We start from the raw sequence: 21,519 nt of genomic DNA, 5'->3' as shown, positions 1-21,519 counted from the left end.
TCTCCAATACAACCTTCTTACTATCAGTAATTCCCTTCAACTCCTATTCTCTACAGTCGCTTGGATCTCTAATTGTGGAAAGTTCTTGTATCTTCCTCAATGAAAAAACAAGTTTTTATTTAGTGTCTCTTCCATTTCGCTGTTCCCAACATAAATTCTCCTGACCCTGCCTGTAATGGACTGACACACATCTTAGGGAAACAGTTAGTTTTACAGTCTGTTTTTACATTGCTAGGTCAGTATTCATACTTATGAGTTTCTTGACCCTCCTTTTGTCTCCCAAACCTCCCATTTGAACAGCCGATAGGCCCTTTCTTTTAATTTTGCATTTTGAAGGAATGTCCAGGTGTTAGATGCCATGTAATAGTTTTTTTTAAAAAGACTATCCGTTGCCTCTATACAATCATGTCCCTTATAATGTGTTTTTCCAATCCATCTAAATGAATTTGTATCTCATGCCTTCATACTTACCGTTATTCAAATTTAACACCCTTGCTTCAGCATGAACTACCTCACTTTCGAACATCATGTAAAATTCTGTCATTTCTGGCCAATCATGCCTGAAGGTTCTTTGGCAACAAGATTTGTTAATTAGCCCCTTTTCATTACATAATACTAGATTTTTAAAATAGTATGTCCTTTAGTTGGCTCTTCAATATATCGCTCTAGGAAATCATCACAAAGACACTCCAGTAATTAATCCGCCATAGCTTTAGTGCTCAAGTGGTCTACCCAATTAATTTATAGACTGAAGTCATCCATGATAACTCTGCTCATGCTTCATGATTCTCTCAGATCCTGATCAATACTATAATTAAAGTACAGAATGAATAATAAAGCTTCTAATGCTGTCAACGATAAATTCAGCCTTTTGTGTATTGTCTTTGATTTCGTAGATCAGAATGCATGTGGAACTTGAAAGGAAAAGCAAACTGGAAATCATCAAGATCAGGAGGAGCACCAACTTCCTTATTAAATACATTGGACTGCCCCTGCCTGAGGTAGATCTGAACAAATTCTGAGCTCAGGGGTAGGAACAGCAGATACTTTAGATGGTGGGAGCAGGACACAGGTCAGCCCTGCCAGCTTTTTTGAGTTAAAGCCTGGGTGGTGGGGCTAGGGACCTGAGATCCTCCCTGCAGCCTGTTGAGAACATTACCCTAAAAGGTGTTCTGTAACGAACAGTGAATACCGATTGAAATGTTATCTTATGATATGAGCCAGATGGCAAGAAATCCAATTGAGGGTTAAGTGGGGCAAAGATACTGCATCACATACGGAGTATATTTGTTCTTAAGTTGCTGATATCATGAAAATGTCAGGCCTGGGTTGGATTTGTTTCAGCATCGTCCCAAAAACTGAGGGCTTCAGGGAAAATCTGACCCTGCCCTTTCCTAAGGATTAGAATTGTATTAGCACATGCTCGCTCTCAGGAGTGGAAGACCCAGGGACACTGCAAGCAGTTGAAGCGCACTGACTAAGATGAATTGGATAAATAAAGGAATATGTTGAATCCATGAACTTTCCTGGTGTCTGCTGTTGGGCTCTGAGATTTTTAAAAGAATACAGAGGTTTTAGTGATGGAATTTGAGAGCAGGTAAGGCCTAGGCACAAGTTGCACAAAGAAAAGCAGGGATGCTAAAGAGGTCTGAATTGAAACACTGCAGAACTGTTGGAGGATTATCATAAATGAGGCATGTAAAGAGACAGGTGGGTATGAAGGTATTGGGTACTTTTAAATTTTGGGGCTTTGTTGGACCAAGAGACAAAGAGTAGAATGGCAATGGCAGCAATCCTCACAATTATGGATGATTGGGGCCTGTTGCAAGTTAGCAGAAATATTTTTTGAGGAACTCAATTTTTTCGAGGGTGGAATTTGAGAGGCTGTCCAAGCAATCACTGGATTTGTTAAGTCCGCAGATGACAAAAAAAAGTAGGAGAGGAAACAAGCAAAGATATAAAGGAGAGATGGGTGTTCTTGGTGAGAGAGGCTTTTGGACGAGAAGTTTCAATCATGGTCGAGCAGTTCGGGATGTGTATGGTCTGGTTCAGCCTCAGGCAATGGTCAAGAAGACAGATAAAGTTGGTGGGTTGTGAACCGGGTTTGAGCTTGGGAGCAGAAACAAAAGGCTTTGCTCTTTCCAATGTCTAGCATAGTGGGAAAATATTATTTGTCCGAAACTGGAGTTTGGCCAGGCAACATGGCGACTCAGAGTGGTACAGCTGGATGCCACATCAATGCAGCTGTTGGATTTGATGTATTTTTGGACGATGTTGTCAAGGGACAACATGTAAATCAGATTTGGGATATATCCTTGGGGAATTCCAGATGTGCTGACTGAATAATCCCCCTATATCATTGGTGCAAGCTTAGAAGGTGCTAAAAGAACTCTGGGTTATTGAACACTTCTATTTCAAAGGTAGAAAGATTAAATGATGCTATTTCATCCCAGTCTTCTAATGGTAAAATGATGCTGAAATTTGTTTAAGGTATTAGGAGAACAATAACAAATCAGGTATCTCAAATGATGCAGCCAATGGCGACTCTTATTTGCATCAATGATCTAATTTTTAGTTTTAGCCCCTCCCTCTCTCCTACCTCTCACTCACCTTTGATGGTTTGCATTGCACTTAACAGGCTCTGCATATAAATTAATCAATTGGAAAACGCAAGTGATTTAACAATGGCCCGAAACGTCAGTTTTTGTGCTCCTAAAGTGCTTCTTGGCCTGCTGTATTCATCCAGCTTCACACTTTGTTATCTCGGATTCTCCAGCATCTGCAGTTCCCATTATCTCTGATACCAGATGGTGACATTTGGATTCAATAAAAATCTGAAATAAAAAAAGCTAGGCAGTGCTGAGCTGCAGTAGCCTAATGGATAATACATTGGTCTCCTAAACGCGGAATTGTAGGTTCAAGCCCATTCTGGGCTAGTTGGTTTTAAGGGCCCTCTTGTGGTGCATTGATAGGAGCTTAGAGGTTTATGGATGAAATTTGCTAATTTTTTGACCAGAAGACCTTGGTTCAAGGCCCACCTGCTCCAGAAGTGTGTAATTACTTCTCTGAACAGGTTAATTAGGAAAATAGATTAAATGTAAAGAAAAGCTCACAGACAGAGCCATATAACTACCTGCAATTGTCATAAAAACCCATCTGGGTCATTAATTTCTTTTAGGGAAGGAAATATGCTGTTCTTACCTGGTGTGGTCAACATTTGACTCCAGACCCACAGCAATGCCCACATCAAGTGAATGGATATAAAAACAAATGTGCCTGGGATAACCCTTTGTAGTGTTAATGGATAAAATGCTTAATTGTTGAATTTATGACTGGCAGTGCAAACAGATCAAGTCAATTCATTTAAAGAGAAAAGGAAAGTTTGAACTGTTCGCTTTGGAGCTCAAGCATGAGAGGTGACAGAATTGAGGTTTAAGATGATTTGAAGGTATGATAGATTTAAATAAGGCTGTGACTTCAGGCTGGTGAGCTGATAACCAAAGGTCTGCAATCTAAAAGCATTGGCAAAATATCTACAGGGATACGATGCAAGATTTTCTGTTCACTCTGGAAGCTGTGGTTGTGAAAGTGAAATTGATTCGTGAGTCTTTTTTTTAACGAGTGGACATGGAGCTGAGAGGTTTATGGATGAAATTTGCTGATACTTTGACCAAGTAGGATCGCTCTTTCAAAGATCTAGGATAGACAGAATTGGTCAATAGCTTCTTGCTGATCTGTAAGTTTCTAATTCTTCAGGCTCTATGAAATTGGAATCTTTTCAGTGTGTTACATTTCGACGGGAGGCTGTTTAGTTATAGCTGCACTCAGCTGTGATGTTTGATTCTTAAGAAAATGGAAAATTTGAGACTGACTTATTATACAGATGAGAATCCCAACCTAAGCTACCCATAAAAATTCTTAGTTGAAACAAACACTCACCACCAATGACCTTAACACACCATTATCAATTATGTGTCCAACTGCACATGCTCAATGCATTAACACATGAGCACAAAGGCAAAGAGGAGCAAATTACTGCAGTTTCTGGAATCTGTACTGAAAACAGCAAAAGTTGGAGCTCACAGTGAGTCTAGATGACTCTTCATCAGAGATGAAGTGAATTGTGGAGGGGCAGCATTTATGCTGTGGTGGGGGCTGTGGGGTTTGGAGTGCGGGTTGAGAAAGAGTGTTGATAGTTCTGATTAAGTGATCAGAATGTGAGAGCAGCAGAACAATGGTGTGCCTAATGCCAAACTGCAACAGGTAGACCAACTCCAGTGGGAGGAGGTGAGGGGGGACGTGATGACAGAGAATTTAACAAGTAAAGCTAAAAGAAAGGGAGGGAATGGATTCACAGTCTGAAGGTTTTGTACTGTATATTGAGCCCCGAAGGCTGTGAAGTGCCCAGTCCGAAGATGGTATATTGTAGAACCTATCTCTGTCTTAAATACAATCATGACTTGGCCTCCACACTCTGGCTGAAGAAATTCCTCCTCATCTCAGTTCTAAGACATTTCCACTTCACTCTGAGGCTGTGCTGTCAGGTTCTAAGTCTCCTACTAGTCCGTATATTTTGTCCATGTTCACTCTATCCAGGCCTCTTAGTATCCTGTAAGTTTCAATGAGATTCCCTCCTTATTCTTCTAAATTCCATTGAGTATAGACCCAGAGTCCTCAAATGTTCCTCATATGTCAAGCTCCTCATTCCCAGGATTATTGTCCTCTAGAGCCCCTCCAAGGCCGGCTCATCCTTCCTTAGACATAGGACCCAAAACTGCTCGTAATATTCAAAATGTGGTCTGACCAATGGCTTATACAGCCTCAGCAGTACATATCTGCTCTTGTTTCTAACCCTCTTGAAATGAATGCTATTTGTCATTGTCCACTTGTCTTCCTAATTGCCAACTGAACCTATATGTTAACCTTAAGAGAATCCTGAACGAGGGTCCCAAATCCCTTCGTGCTTCAGAAATTTGAAGCCTTTCCTGATTTAGAAAATAGTCCACACCACTACAAAAATCATTTCTTCCTGGATTTGGCAAAGAAGTGTGAAAATGCTCAGGAAATTAGTACAGAATGTAAATTGTAATAATGTAACTCATTAGTACCATACTTTCCTCTATATTAAGCAGGTAAATAAGCCCAGATCCACAAATCAAATTGACCAACTGACCTTTCATTTTAAGGAATTATCTCCTATTTATCTGTTGTTCCCAAGTCCCTTTAGAAAGGCCTTTTGTCTCACATTTTCAGGACGTCCTGTGGGGGACTAATCCTGGGAGTGTTCAGGCTGAGTTTGAGTGACAAGGGAGTGTCTACAAGTGAGTGAGTCACCCTGCAGAAATGATAATACTGTGATCTCACAAGACAACTTCAGATTTTTAAAAAGTTATTTTTAACCACTTCACTACCCCGCTGTTATGAAATTAAGCAGCCCTTTCACGTTGAAAACTTTCCCACCTTCCAGACACCAATACACCCTCGCCCCTGAATGGTTGCAGTGTCTCTTATTTTATTTCATAGCAGTTCACAGAATGCCCACGGTGTGGAAGCAGGTTATTTGGCCCATTAAGTTGACACCAACCCTGCAAAGGGTATCCCACCTATTCTCTGTAACCATGTATTTCCCATGGTTAATCCACACAGCCCATACACTGTGAGCAATTTTGTATGGTTAGTCAATTTTTGGCCAATCTACCTAATCTGCACCTTCTTGGACTGTGGGGGGAAACCAGAGCACCCAGAGGAAACCCACACAGACAGGCATCCAAGGGAGGGATCGAACCCAGGACCCTGGTGCTGTGAGGCAGCAGTGCTAACCGCTGTGCCAACTCATCGCTCACCCTGCCACACTGTCTCAGTCACTTTTGCTCACTGAAATTCTGGACCTCCTTGGTGTAGTTGGACTTCTTCCACTGAAGAGTGCAATTGGACAGAAAGAAAGGAGCTTCAAAATTACTTTCCCAGACGACTGTTATTGCTGCCCCTGTATGTCACTCTTCAGGCATTTGGGTTTAAAACAATTGGTTCTGGTCGGGAGGGAATCAATCGATTGATACTCTCCTCTTTCTAATTTCTATCCTCAGGCAAAACCAGGGACAAAAAGTAGGTGGCATGTTGAAGAAGGAAACATTGAACAGAAAGCGAGAGACAGAGAGTGAGAGTGAAGATGAAGATGAAAATACTTCAGACACAACGAGTGATGCCTCATTGTTGTGAGTAAAAACATCTTGGGACATCAGCAAGTGTAAATCTTGAAAGGTGCAATGAAAACTGGGAATTATTATAACCCAATTTGGGAACATTAATGTTTAGAGAAAAACGAATTGTCAGACTTAATCAGTAATAGTATAACACCACCAGATTACGCATCTTTCAACAAGAAAATTTGCAATCTTTATTGTATTTAAAAGAAGTAAGCAAAACTATAACCGTCACCTGAAAGTTAAATTTATCTAATGCTTGGCATTTGGTTATTTTCTCGCTTCTTCCAAGTAGGACACATCACTCTCAAAGTTATTTACGATGTGGGAACTATCCATAAATCTGAAACAATTCTCTGGATACTGCTTTAATTCTCCATTCCAACTGTTCTCAGAGTTGAAACTTTATCTTCTCTTCTCTTGACTGTGGATGCCTCAATCCATTGTTCTGGATATTTTTACAATACTTTCAAACTAATGTGCGGCTTGTTTTTTTTATTGTAAGACTCTGTGAGGACCACCGTTGATTTTTCCACCAGCTTCAAACTAGGTCATCTTTCAGCTTTCTTCATTTTCCTCATGAGATACTGTCCTTCTTGAACAAGGGCACAACATTTGCAAATCTCCAGTCCTCTGATACTAAACCTGTAGACAATGAGGACTCAAAGATCAAGCCCAAAGGCTCCGCCACCTCCTCCCTAGCGTCCCAGACAATCCTCGGAAAAATCCCATCTGGCCCAGGATATTTATCTACCGTCACACCTTCTATAATTGATAACACCTCCTCCTTACTAACCTTAATCCTTTCAATTCTAGTAGCCCATAACTCAGTCATCTCCTCTGCAATATTATCCTGTTCCCCAGTGAAAACAGATGAGAAATAATCATTTCACACCTTTCCAATCTCCACAGTGTCCACACACAACTTCCCACTTCTGTCTTTGACTGGCCCTATTCCTACCCTAGTCATCCTTTTATTCCTCACGTACCTATAGAAAGCTTTAGGGTTCTCCTTTATTCTACCTGCCAATGTCTGCTCATGAACGCTCCTTGCTCTTCTTACCTCTCTCTTTAAATCCTTCCTAGCTAATCTGTAACTCTCCATCGCCTCATCTGAACCATCTTGTCTCATCGTCACGTAAGCCTCCCTCTTCTGCTTAACAAGAGATACAATTTCTTTAGTAAACCAATACAATTTCTTGAGTAAACCAAATACAATTTCTTTAGTAAACCACGGATATGGATATCCCTGGCTATCCCATGGATATCCCTGAGCAGTTCCAGAGCACTCTGAAGGGGGAGGGGGAAGAGCCAGAGGGCAGTGTGCACATTAGTGCAAATGAGATAGGTAGACAAAGGGATGGGGTCCTGTGAAACAAGTATAGGGAGTTTGGGAAGAAGTTAAAAAGCAGGACATCAAAAGGTACTGATCTCCGGATTACTCCCAGTGCCACATGCCAGTGAAGATAGAATTAGAAAGATAGGCCAGATGAATGTGTGGTTGAGGAGCTGATGTAGGATACAGGGTTTTCAGTTCTTGGATCACTGGGATCTCCTCTGGGGTAGAAATGGACAGGTTGCACTTCAGCTGGAGGAGGTCCGATATCCTCATGGGGAGAATTGCCAGTGTTAACCGGGAGGGTGTAAAGTAGTTTGGCAGGGGTGGGGGTGAGGGAGGTGGGACTCTGAATAGGAGAGGTGCCATTGAGAAGTCAGAAAATAAAACATTAGCCATTGAGAGCAAGTTTGCTATTCAGGATAGCCAGGGTGCAGTAAATGGGGGGGAAAGACTTCTATTTTCAAGTGCAGTTTATTTCAACCCACAAAGATCAACCGGTAAGGCAGATGAGCTCAGAGCATGGGCTAGCTCAGGGGACTGGGATATTATAGCCATATTAGAAACAAGGCTGAGAGAAGGGCAGGACTGGCAGCTCCGTGTTCCAGGCTATAGCTGCTACAGGCATGACAGAAATACAAGTAAGCGAGGAGGGGGAGCTTCCCTTTTGATTAAGAGAGTGCATAATAACAGTGCTTAGACAGGGTGTTCTTGAGGGGTCATCGAATGAGACCATATAGTTAGAACTTAGAAACAAGAAGGCGATGGTCACTCTGTAGAACTGTATGAGAGATCCCCAAATAGCCAGCGGGTACTAGAGGAGCAGATGTGTAGAGAGGCTGCAGATACCTATAGGAATAATACATTGGTATTGGATGGATATTTCCCCAGAATGTAAAAGGCCTGAACAGGGTGGAATTTGTCAAATGTGTCCAAGAAAGTTTCCTAAATCAATATGTAAAGGGCCCTACTTCAGAGGGTGCAACACTGGACCTCCTCTTAGGGAAAAAGTTCGGACGAATGACATAAGTGTCAGTTGGAGAGCACACTGGGTCCAGTGACCAAAAGCCTCTTAGTTTCAACACAGTTATGGAAAAAGATAAGGACAGGTTCACAGGTAAAGGTGCAAAACTGGAGCAAGGCCAGTTTTGTAGCCATTAGGCTGGGCTTAGTAGAGGTCAGCTGGGTGGTTTTGTGAATGTACAAGGCATGATTAGTAAGTTTGTGAACGATACAAAATTAGGAGGTATCATTCATAGCAAGGAAGGTTATCAAAAATTACAGAGACATCTTGATCAGATGGGGAAGTGGGCTGAAGATTGGCAAATGCAATTCAATACAGGTAAGTGTGAGGTGTTGCACTTTTGAAAGTCACACAGGTAAGACTTATGTAGTAAATGGTAAGGTTCTGAGGAGTATCGTGGAACAGAGGGACCTCATAGTTCAAGTACATCGTTCATTGAAAACAGCATCACAGGTAGACAGGGTGGTGAAGAAGGCATTTAGCATGCTGACCTCCATCGGTCAAGGCATTGAGTATAGGAGTTAGGACGTTATGTTACAGTTGTATAAGTAGTTGGTGAGGCCGCACTTGGAGTATTGTGTACAGTCTTGGTCACCCTGTCGTAGAAAAATATAGTTAAACTGCAAAGTGTGCAAAGAAGATTTATGAGGATATTGCCAGGACTAGTAGGCCTGAGTTACAGGAAGTATAGGCATTTATTCCTCGGAATGTAGGAGAATGAGGGATGACCTTATTGAGGGGTATAAAATTATGAAGGGCACAGATAGGATGAATCCATATAATCCTTTTCCCAGGGATGGGGAATTGAAAACTAGAAGGCATATATTTAAGGTGAGAGGTGAAAGATTTCGGAAGGACCTGAGGGGCAACATCTTCACACAGAGAATGGTGTGTATATAGAATGGGCTGCCAGAGAAAGTGGTTGAGGCAGGTACAATGGCAACATTTAAAATAAAAACATTTGGAAAGGTACATGGATGGGAAGGGTTTAGAAGGATATGGACAAAATGCGGGCAATTGGAACTATCTGAGTGGGCACCATGGTCAGCATGGACCAGTTTGGGCCAAAGGGCCTGTTTCCATGCTGTATCACTCTATGACTCTATGAGATACAACCCTGGAAATAAGCTCTATGGGTACTCCACATGATGAAGTTACCTTCTATGTGTGCGCTGCAGGTCTAACTAATTGTCACTTACTTTAGTTGTCTGTTCTTGTTCAGCTGCACTACATGCAAAATCCATCCTGCAATTAAAAGTCTTTGCAAACACCCAGATAAACTGAAATCAGAAAATCTCCCTAAGCTTCAGCCATCTCTGGAACAGACCACATGCTCGGTGATGTCCTCAAACAGGCCTTCGGATTAATGATCCCTCATTTACAACTGAGAATTGATGTCTGCTTTAACAACAATTGATGTCTGCATATTGCAGCCAGAGCAAATCAATTTTTGATTTAATAACAGAGGTTGGTCACTAAATGAGTCCTAATGGTGGACTCAAAGGAGTCCCGCCTTGAGGCGAAACTCACTGAGGACTTGCCAACTTTTAATATTTTCTGTCCTTCACTGCTTTAGAAGAATTGTGTACTGCTGAAACTTTTAACTTTTTTTTTTACTTTTCAAATTTTATACCTAAGAATTTGTACCTAGGCAACTTTTGTACCGATGATGATACCAGAAATGGCGACTTTCTAAACTTTTCACTGTACTCAGGTATCGTTGTATTTGAGTACATGTAACAATAACATGTAATTCTATGGCTCAGCTAATAAAGGCAAGTATCAGTGGCTTCCTAACCATCTGATCTACGTGTCCTGCTATCTTCAGAAATCTCTCGAGGTCTCTCTGATCTTCAGTCCTATTCAGGGTCCTACCATTCATTGTGTAATCTCCTGTCTAGTTAGCCCTCCCTTCATACTTCTCCATTTAAAGTCCATTTGCCACTGATCTGCCCAGCTAACCAGTTCATTGATATCCTCCTATAGTTTATGGTTATCCTCTTCAATAGTTATCATTCTACCTACTCCTGTCAGCTGCAAACGTCTAGATCATATCCTCTACACTTAAGCCCAAATTACCAACTTGCAACACTAACAGCAGGGGCCCCAATACCAAGCCCTGCATTACTCCACTGGAAACAGTCTTCCAGTCACTGAAACATCCCCATAGTATCACTCTGCCCCTCTTGCATCTCAGCGGATTTTGGATCCACTGTGCCTTGGGTTCCATGGATTTTGACTTTCTTGACCAGGCTGTCATGAGGGATCTTATCAAAAGCTTTGCTAAAGTACATGTACACTGTAGCAAATGTATTAGCCTCATCAGCACTCCTGTCTACCACCTCAAAAAGTTCAATCAAATTTGTCGATCACAACCTTACCTTAGCAAATTTGACTGACTATCCCTGATTAGTCTATGTCCTTCCATGTGCAATATACTCAGTTCCTCAGAATTCTTACTAGTAACTTTCTCACCATGTGAGATTAGATTGATTAGCCTGTAATTTCCTGGTCTAGTCCCTTTTTTTTCAAATAATGGGACAATATTAGAAATCTTCTGGCACCTCCCTACACTTCATATCACATTAAATCCCTTCTGCCCAGTTTTTTGCCCCACTCACTCAAATATATACAATTCCTTATAAATTCATTTTGTCATCATTAAAACATAATTACTGGCCTATTTTGGTATGATCGGCAAATTTGGATCGATTACTCCTGTCCCAAGTCATTAGCATAGATAGGAAATAATTGAGGGTCTGAAAACTGACTGTTGTGGCACTCTGAGATAACAAAGTGTGGAGCTGGATGAACACAGCAGGCCAAGCAGCATCTTAGGAGCAGGAAAGCTGGCATTTCGGGCCTAGGCCCTTCATTAGAAAAGGGGGAGGGGGAAAGGGTTCTGAAATAAATAGGGAGAGAGGGGGAGGCGGATTGAAGATGGATAGAGGAGAAGATAGGTGGAGAGGAGACAGACAAGTTAAAGAGGCGGGGATGGAGCCAGTAAAGGTGAGTGTAGGTGGGGAGGTAGGGAGGAGATAGGTCAGTCCAGGGAGGACGGACAAGTCAAGGGGGTGGGATGAAGTTAGTAGGTAGGAGATGAGGGTGTCGCTTGAGGTAGGAGGAGGGGATAGGTGAGAGGAAGAACAGGTTAAGGAGGCAGGGATGACTGTCATTCTGAGTTATCTTTCCAACCTGAATCAGACCCATTAGTCCTGACTCAGGCATCTATGTGTTAAACAATTCTCAATCTGTGGTAATACAGTGCAGTAAGCTCCTTTCATGTATCACCTTATCAAATGTCTTCTGGAAATCCAAATACATTGTTTTCCTCCCTTCTTGAGCCAAGGTGTCACGTTAGCAGCTCACTAATCTACTGGAGCCCTCCCAGAATCATTTGTGTTTTGGGATATTTTGACCAATGCCTTAATTATCTCTGTAGCCACTTTTTAAAAACCCTTGTCAGGTCCTAATAACTTGCCTGCCATTTTAGTCAATTTATCAAATTCTCCGTCCTTCATATTAGAGACTGTTACAAGATGTTTCCCCTATTAACAGCTTCTTTATAGAGTCATACAACATGGAAACAGATCCTTTGGTCCAACTCATCCATGCTAACCATGTTCCCAACCAAACTAGTCCCGCCTGCCTGTGTTTGGCCCAAATCCCTCCAAAGCTTTCCTATTCATGTACTTGTCCAAATGTCTCTTTAATGTTATAACTGTATCTGCATCCATAACTTCCTTTAACAGTTCATTCCACACACGAACCAGTCTTTGTGTCGAAAAATATTGACCCTCAGGTCTGCTTTTTAAAATCTTCCTCCTCTCGCCTTAAAAATATGCCTCTTAGTTTTGAATTCTCCTGCCCTAGGCCCTGTTATCTTTGAGGTGTTTCAACCATTAAGGCCAATACAGAATATTGATTTAAATTACCTGTTGTCTCCCTAACCTACCTTATTCAATCACCAGTCATATCCTCCAATGTTTTATGATCTTGTTTTTCTGAACATTAACTTCCGTAAGTTAATATGAACCCAAACATTTTAAGTGTGACAAACTCCAGGCCTTTTTGAATTACATTCTCTCCAGAATTCATCAGCTTTCCAAGTGCATCGTCCAAAATTGAATCTTTAATTTCTAAACTAAAACTTCTAAAACCCATGGATTAATATTTGCAACAAGACAATGATGGAAATGCATTTCAAGTGAAAGAGAGCCCCAGTGAAATGTGCCATCTGATGATTCTCCTTTGGGTGGTCTTTCTATACATCTTCGTTGTATTTAATTTTAATTTTGGGGTGGCTCAGTGGTTAGCACTGCTGCCTCACAGTGTCAGGGATCCAGGTTCAATTCCACCCTCGGGTAACTGTCTGGGTGGAGACTGTGCCTGTGTGGGTTTCCTCTGGATGCTCTGGTTTCCTCCTACAGACCCATCTCCCAGTGTCTGGATGCTTCCTTCCAGGATTCTAATGTCAGGTCATATTTTGTGATTTTTGCAAAGACTGTACTCTTAGCTTGGCTTTAATGGAACAGTAAAATCAAATGCTTAGAATGCACATGTGCCTTCCATTTTCCGGTGGAAACTACTGAGCTGTGCTAAGGCTGAATGCCAGAAATCCTAGGCACTTTCACAGGGACTTCCAGTGCTCGGTCAAAGCCACAACATGCATTTATGTAGCACCTTCAATATAGTAAATGTTCAAAGGTACTTCGCAGAAGCACAACCATGCAACAGTGGACTGATGGACTGAAATCGAGGTTGGAGGACAGGTTTTAAGCAGTCTTAAAGGAGGATTTTTTAGGGACAGAATACAATGCTTAGAGATGAAAGCACTGCATAGGAAGGAATACATAGATCTGAGGGTTGATGAGCTGAAGGAAATTTTAATAAATGGAGAATTGAGGTCATAGAGGGATTTGAACACAAAAAGCAAGAATTTCTAATTGGATGCATCGTTGACTAGTTGGTGTATGTCAGCAAACTAACCAGTCATAACAGAGCAGGACTTGGTTTGCATTAGGCTGACAGAAATGGACAGTTTACCCTTAACTTTTTTTACCAAGTTTATAAGATTATAATTATGGCATTTGGAAGCTTTATCCCACTCTCTGTAATGAATCCAAAAATGTTTTATTCTGGACGCAGTATGTGGACATTAATTTTCAATTATTCCTCATGACTCGGAGTGTGTGTTGTGTTTGTTTTCTGGGTGATAGATTTTTTCCTGGTCATTCAGTAAGTGGTGCAGTTTTGTTCAATCATCTCAAACATCTTCACTTACTGAAGGAACATACAGAAATGTGAGATAACAAGGTGTAGAGCTGGATGAACACAGCAGGCCAAACAGCATCAAAGGAGCAGGAAAGCTGACATTTCGGGCCTAGACCCTTCTTCAGAAATGATTCACAGTTCAAATATAGCAGCATCCCATACATATGCCCTTGACAAAGGTACATTCAGCAAAACAGATTTTTCTCCCGGAGAAAGGAACACCAAAAGAAACAATCCAGCAGCAATGACACAACACAAACTTTTAACTGCAGCACAGAGTTGCATCTATCAGCTTCAAACTCCATCTTTAACTGCAACTGAAAACAAGACTAAAACCCTTGGTCTGTGTGAGCCAAACCCCACCCACTAATGCTCCTTCTGTCTAATTTAAATAAAGAACACACTCAGGGCACTCAAAGCTGTTTACCCACTGCTTCTGAAGCAGACATTCTGTCACCAATGGTAACAGCTGTATGCAAGAGAAACCACACAGAGCACATCCCTCTTAATGGAACAGTACTATCACACTCATTACAGCTTCAGCCCAAACATGAGCAAAAGGGCTACATACCAGAGATGACGTGAGAGGGACTGATCTTGGTATCAAGACATGATTTCACTGTGACAGTTAGGAGCCCCAGCAAAATTGAAATGGACAGACTTAATGGGGGAAACTCTCGAGTTAAACGTAGCACTTTTGTTGTGGTCATTGAAACCAATGACCCCATCTTTAGGTGCCACATCAGTGATCTTACCACCATCATATGGCCAAAAATGGAGAGGACTCTCCAGAGGTGTGAGTCAGGTACAGAAGACCAGACCATACCCAAAACTGAAGAAGTGAAGGAAACCTCAGTCTCTAACTTCACAGGAGGGTAAAAGTCCTGGAACATCTCTCTCACACTGACACTGTGAAAGCACCTACATCAGAAACACTGCAGTGGTTTAAGAAAGCACCTCACACCATCATAGATCAGATGGGCAACAAATCCTGCCATTTGGAATCAATTCTGGAGATAACCTGGTGCGGCTGCACTTGGAGTATTGTGTACAGTTCTGGTCACCGCATTATAAGAAGGATGTGGAAGCTTTGGAAAGGGTGCAGAGGAGATTTACTAGGATGTTGCCTGGTATGGAGGGAAGGTCTTACAAGGAAAGGCTGAGGGTCTTGAGGGTGTTTTCGTTAGAGAGAAGAAGGTGTCATTGGACAAACATATGGACGTACATGGAATAGTGTAGGTTAGATGGTCTTCAGATTGGTATGGCAGGTCGGCACGATATCGAGGGCTGAAGGGCCTGTACTGTGCTGTAATGTTCTATGTTCTATATTCTATATAACATTGGTCACATCTACATTAACTGTTAATCCATTTCCATTTTATACAATGAGACCTATGCCGCAGTTTAAAATAAAAGGTCCAAGTCTCTTTTTGAACACAGTAAATCAGCACCCACCACAAATACCATGGTCATGGTCCAAATGCTCGCTCCTGTTTCTGTCACATGAAGAACCTGCTTAATATCCAGTCCAATCCTGTTCTTGTGTTTACATGCATCCTGTACTCTGGCCGAGCCGTAAGATTGGCAAAAGCTACCTGTGGCTAAGCAATTCAGCCACTGAATTAACTTACAAACATTTATCAGGTTGTCTCCTTATCTTCGTTGCTCTGAAGTAAATAGGCTCAGCTGAGTAACTGAGGTAGTTTGAAGCAACACTTTCTGCTAACATTCTCAGAAGCCTCACTATAAATTGATCATTCATTGTAAATCAGCAGTTTGGATTGAGGCATAGACCAGTATTAGAAGGATTCAATTCAGCTTAGTTTCAGTTCCTCTTCATATACATCTCTTTCGGCCCAAATACGTATCAAGTGTGTATCTGTTTCTCTCATTGGTTGTAACTGCGCTCTATTTCTGAGACACATTGTTGCGGGTGGATTTGAGACCCATCTCCCACAATCCAATATGATGTTGCCTTGCAGTGCTGAAGAAGCGCTGCACCATTTAAGATGTTGTCTTTCTGACAAGAGATTAATCACATGTTCAGTCAAGTTTTGCAAAAGTTGTCAGAAAAACTGAGAAATTCCTCCCAGAGTCCTGTCTAATATTTATCCGTCAACACAAACATGAATAAAACATTTATCTGGTCATCATGCCATTGCTTTGCTTTGTGTGCATATTTACAGATGTTTACATTACAACGGTACATTGTTCAAGAGTACTTCATCGGCTATAGTGCACTCAGGTAAGGCCTGAGATCATGAGCCCTTTAGAAATGTAAGTCTTTCTTTCTTTCCTCAGGTTGGACCAGCAATCTCCATCATCTGGGTTGTCCTGTTTCCTTGATAGCTACCAGAAGATACTTACCTCTGTTGTGTTGACCCTCATTGTCGCATGGCTACTGCAGCCAAAATCCTTCTGGTTCTGGCTATGACATATTGTGTGAACGGAACCTCAAAGTGAAGATGTCAACAAGTTCTGTCCCATTCCGACAGGAACGAGCATTCTCAGAAGTCGCAGGGGAAGGCCCACCTCAAAAAAAAAATAAAGCACCAAAAACATTTGACTGGAGATTCAGAAATTCACAGCACCTAAAGAGCCTCTTGGTCCATCAAAGTCAGGCGTGCATTAAAATTCCAAATGAAACCAGGTCTTGTTTGCCTTTGGGCGACAGCAAATTTTGAGATCTGCAAGTGGAGGTACAGTATTGCTACAATTATGGAACACATTCAAGCCGAGGGCATTTCATGCTAGCATTGAACACAATCACACCTAATATGTCAGAGTTAGAGCTAGCTCTATACTGACCCAGCAATATACTTCAGCCCCAAATCCCAAGGAGAACAGCTCTATTGTACTTGGTGATACAGGCTTCCAAATCGGGCATGCAGCGGTCTCTCTTAATTTTACTGCCAGTTTAGTTTCTGTTTTATTCATTCGTGGGATGTGGACGTTGCTGGCTGGCCAGCATTTATTGCCCATCCCTAGTTGCCCCTTGAGAAGGTAGTGGTGAGCTGCCTTCTTGAACTGCTGCAATCCTCCTCAGTGGGGAGGGAGTTCCAGGATTTTGACCCAGCAACAGTGAAGGAATGGCAATACATTGCCAAGTCAGGAAGATGAGTGGCTTGGAGGGGAACTTGAAGGTGGTGGCACTCCCACGTATCTGTAAATCTAAGCACATTGAAATTAGAATTGCACCTCTCCAATTTATCAAACGTTCCAGCACAGAAGGAGGCTGTTCAGCCTATCAATCCTGTGAAAGCCCCTTTGAAAAACTTCTTCCACATTTTCTGTTTCTTTTTCCATTGTTCTGTAAATGTCACACAATCGAGTATCTGTTCAAATCCCTGAGAACAGAGATGGGAGATTTAAAATCAAGACGTTGCTTGACTGGGGACCCATGTACGTCTGTGAACACTGTGATGATAGAGGAATGGGACCTGATGGAAGTAAAGACATAACCAACAAAGTTTATTGGCCAATACCTAGTTTATAGATATTAGAATGTGGGAGACCAGCCAGCAGCCTGTTGGAATAATTGAGTCTGGAGTAGCATAGGAATGAATGAGGCCGTCATAGATGCTGAGGCAGAGAAGCAAGGTGATGTTACGGAAATGGAAATAGACAGATTTGGTGATGGACTGAAAATGAGATTTATTTTTTAAGGTCGACCTTCCAGATCCTGATGACTATCTAAGTGGAACCAATTTGCCTCATTTCCCCTCTTGAATTTTAGTCAATGATTTTGGATCTATGATGTTTACTTCTTGACCCATGTGATATTTCTTCTCTATCTGTTTTATCAAAACCTCTGTCATCTTGAGAACCTGTATTAGGTATCCTCTTAACTTTCTCTGTTATAAGGAGAACAGTCCTTACATTTCATAACTCATCCCAGGCAATATCCTGACGTACCTCACTTGCATCCTCTCTATGGCCTAACACCGTAACACCCAAAAAAACGATACATCGTTTGGGATAATGAGTTGCACATGTTAGCAATAATAAAGTGCTACAAAAATATCCACGATGAATCAGTTTCATGCAATGGCAAGTAAGTAGCAAATTAATTTTGATACAGGTAATTCTGAGGAGTTCTAGTTTGCCAAGAAAAGTAAAGGGGCCACATTCTGCTTGGAAAAGAGGAGTAAGAATAGGGTGAAGGGAAATAGGAATCTGGGTTACCCATTCACAAATTACCAAAGGTAATGATAATGGTTAATGAGACCTTCGAAAAAGAAAATAAAAGAGAGATAGAATTGCAAAACAAGGAAGTTATGTTAACCTTCTATCAAATTTTGATTATATCACAGTTGGAATACTGTGAATAATTTTGGACTCCATATTAACTAAATTCACAAGGAACAAGGAGTTATTTGGAATATAAACGTAGCTGGAGCAGGGTATTTTGCAAGGAGGGATCTGATCCTGATCATTTGGAGTTAAAGGCTGTCAGGCAAAAACAAACATGAAGTCATGGTTGCCCTTTAGAGATGGTACTGTGTAGGTGGAGATGTTCAAATCCAGTGCTCCCTGGATGATTTACAAAAGAGTTGGAGAGTAGAACGGGGCAGAAATTGACATAAGACAAATGCCAACTTTATAAATGGTGGCATGGTGGCTCAGTGGTTAACACTGCTGCCTCACAGTGCTGGGGGCCCAGATTCAATTCCACCCTTAGGCAACTGTCTGTGTGGAGTTTGCACATTCACCCCTTGTCCGGGTTTCCTCCGGGTGTTCAGTTTCTTCTGTAGTCCAAAGATATGAAGGTTAGGTGGATTGGTCATGCCAAATTGTCCGGTAGTGTCCAGGGATGTGTGGTCAGCCATGAAAAACGTGGTACAGTGATAGATTGGGTCTAGGTGGGATGCTTTTCAGAGTCATGCAGACTGAATGGCCTCTTTCTGGACCATATGATTCCTATAATGAAAGACAGAATCAAGTTGAGCACTGAAAGGAAATAAGAAGACAGAGACAACTGGAGAATAATTTGATGGCAGGCATAGGTCTTCTCTAATATTTTTTAAAGGTATTAAACTTGTAAATTTTGAGCCAAAGCCATTTGACTGTACTCATACAGGTGATGCAGAAAGCCAGCATACAAATACAACAAGCAACAAGAAAGGCAAGTGCATGTTGGGCTTTCTTGTGAGGGACTGGAACACAAGAATAAAGAAGTCTTCCTTCAGTTATATTGGGCTTTGGTGAGACCACGCCTGGAATACTGCGTGCATTGTTCTGATCTCTGTATTTAGGGATGGATATATGTGCATTAGAGGCAGTATAGAGAAGACTGTCCCATTAAATATACAGGTGGTGACTTGTTGTATTTTATGACAGGCCAAGTGGACTTTTAAAATGTTATTACAATGCCAACGAAATAAAAGCTGAGTTGTGCTGATTGGCATCAAGAGATCTTGATATATTGCTGTTACTGAGACACAGTCTCAGAGACTCCAAGTGGATATGTTAATCGAGACCTCAATTGGCTAAATATTCAGTTGCTTGCAGGCTGTAGTAATACTATTTACTAACGATCTTGATGGGTCAGAAAGAGGTCGCTGTCCTAGTTTGCGTGAAAACCAACGACAACAGAAATCCAGAATAACACACTGTTGAGATAAAATATTTGATGGATTCTCCCGTCACTTTGACAGATGAGCCTTCAATAATAAAAATCAGTTGCAGCCTGGGCTGATGTCACCTTGTGCAATGATAGGCTAAAGCCTGAACTTGTGTAATCAATTGTAAACACTGCACATGAAGTCAATGTTGGAGAGATGGATGGTGATTTGTCATCCTGAAGGTGCAAAGCTTCGTACTCCTCAAATATCAAAACTCACACGATAAAGAGAGACTTCTCCAACTTGGTCTGTCCAAAGCTTTTTTGTTCCGCATGTCGTAGAGGTCTATAGCACGTGGGCCTTTGGCCCAACGCATCCATGTTGGTCAAAATAACCACCCAACTATTCTAATCCTATTTTCCAGCACTTTGCCGAGAGCCTTGTATGCCTTGCTATCACAAATGCACATCTAACTACTTCTTACGTGTTATGAGGGATTCTGCCTCTACCACATTCATAGGCAGTGAGTTCCACATTCCCACCAATCTCTGGATGACATAGCTTTTCCTTGAATCCCCTCTACGCCTCTACTTTCTCAGGAGACTAAGGAAATTTGGCATGTCCATTATTGATGCACCACAGAAAGCATTCTATCTGGATGAATCTTTGCATCTTGGTATGGCAACTGCTCTGCCCTGAACCATAAAAAAACTATGGAGATTGTTGAGCACAACCCAATCCATCATGCAAGCCAACCTTCCATTCACTGACTCTATCTACATTTCCCACTGCCTTGGGAAGGCAGCCAACATAATCAAAGACCCCTCCAACCCTGGTTTAAATCTCTTCCAAACTCTTCCATTGGGCAGAAGATACAAAATCTTAAAGACACATATCAACACATTCAAGAACAGCTTCTTCTCTTCTGTTGCTAGATTTCTGAGTGGGCCTATCAAATTTTAAATTTAATGCCGATCTCACTCGGTGCATCTTCTCTGCAGCCATAACATTGTATTCCTCACTCTGCTGCATTATGCTAATACACTTATAATAGTATGATCTGCCTGGACTGCATGCAAAACAAAACTTTGCCATTGGCTATGTATCAGTTTTCTCCAGTGTTTAACCATCTGTAATGTTCAACCAAAGGCGCCACCTGCTGACACTCTCAACACAACACAACTGAAGATTTCTCGTCCACTTCGGTCCTAATATTGTGATCAGAGATAATGGGAACTGCAGATGCTGGAGAATTCAAGAAAAGTAGGTGGGAAATGGAGGTGCGGCTTCAGGTGGGAGGAGGGAATAAGCGAGAGGAAGAACAGGTTAGGGAGGCGGGGACGAGCTAGGCTGGTTTTGGGATGCAGTGGGGGGAGGGGACAAGCTGGGCTGGTTTTGGGATGCAGTGGGGGAAGGGGAGATTTATCACCTCCTCTCACCTCAAGCCGCACCTCCATTTCCTACCTACTAACCTCATCCCACTTCCTTGACCTGTCCGTCTTCCCTGGACTGACCTATCCCCTCCCTACCTCCCCAGCTATACTCTCCTCTCCCCCTGTCCTCTCCTCTATCCATCTTCGGTCCGCCTCCCCCCTCTCCCTATTTATTTCAGAACCCACTCCCCATGCCCCTCTCTGACAAAGGATCTAGGCCCGAAACGTCAGCTTTTGTGCTCCTAAGATGCTGCTTGGCCTGTGGTATTCATCCAGCATCACACTTTGTTATCTTGGTCCTGATATTTACTGGTCGAGTGTCATTCTCCATAGATCCTGTGGCACTTAATGATAGAATTTCATTTTAGCTCATTTTCTTAGTTTTCCACCAATGGGAGGTGATGGCATAATGGTATTGATACTAGACTAGCAACCCAGAGACCCAGGTAATGTTCTGATCATCTGAGTTTGAATCCCACCATGGTAGATGATACATCAACTGTTTGAAAGCTTTAAAAAAGGAATGCAAACAAACAGACCAGCTGACATTGACTAAGAAACTTGAAATGACAATGAAAAGCAAAGATATACCAACCTGCAGAGTCCTCCTTACTAATATCCAGAACAAGTTCTAAAATTAGGAGAAATGCCTCATAGACTAGTCAGGAGACAGCTTGATTGGCAC

At 41.9% G+C, this 21,519-nt stretch overlaps 1 protein-coding gene across 1 annotated transcript in view; it reads left to right on the top strand.

Annotated features, from left to right (window-relative positions):
• Positions 1 to 17,995, top strand: part of LOC125462933 (inositol 1,4,5-triphosphate receptor associated 1-like) — a 68,595-nt gene extending 50,600 nt beyond the window's left edge. The window contains exons 15-17 of the mRNA XM_048553447.2: positions 897 to 1,001; positions 6,087 to 6,215; positions 16,139 to 17,995. Of these exons, the coding sequence (XP_048409404.1) occupies positions 897 to 1,001; positions 6,087 to 6,215; positions 16,139 to 16,271 (367 nt within the window). The 3' untranslated portion in view covers positions 16,272 to 17,995. The remainder of the gene's footprint in view (positions 1 to 896; positions 1,002 to 6,086; positions 6,216 to 16,138) is intronic.
• The last annotated feature ends 3,524 nt before the right edge of the window (positions 17,996 to 21,519 follow it).

This window comes from Stegostoma tigrinum, chromosome 21, assembly GCF_030684315.1.
Source record: "Stegostoma tigrinum isolate sSteTig4 chromosome 21, sSteTig4.hap1, whole genome shotgun sequence".
NCBI classification, from domain to species: Eukaryota; Metazoa; Chordata; class Chondrichthyes; order Orectolobiformes; family Stegostomatidae; genus Stegostoma; species Stegostoma tigrinum.
This window is presented reverse-complemented; position numbering and strand designations above follow the sequence as displayed.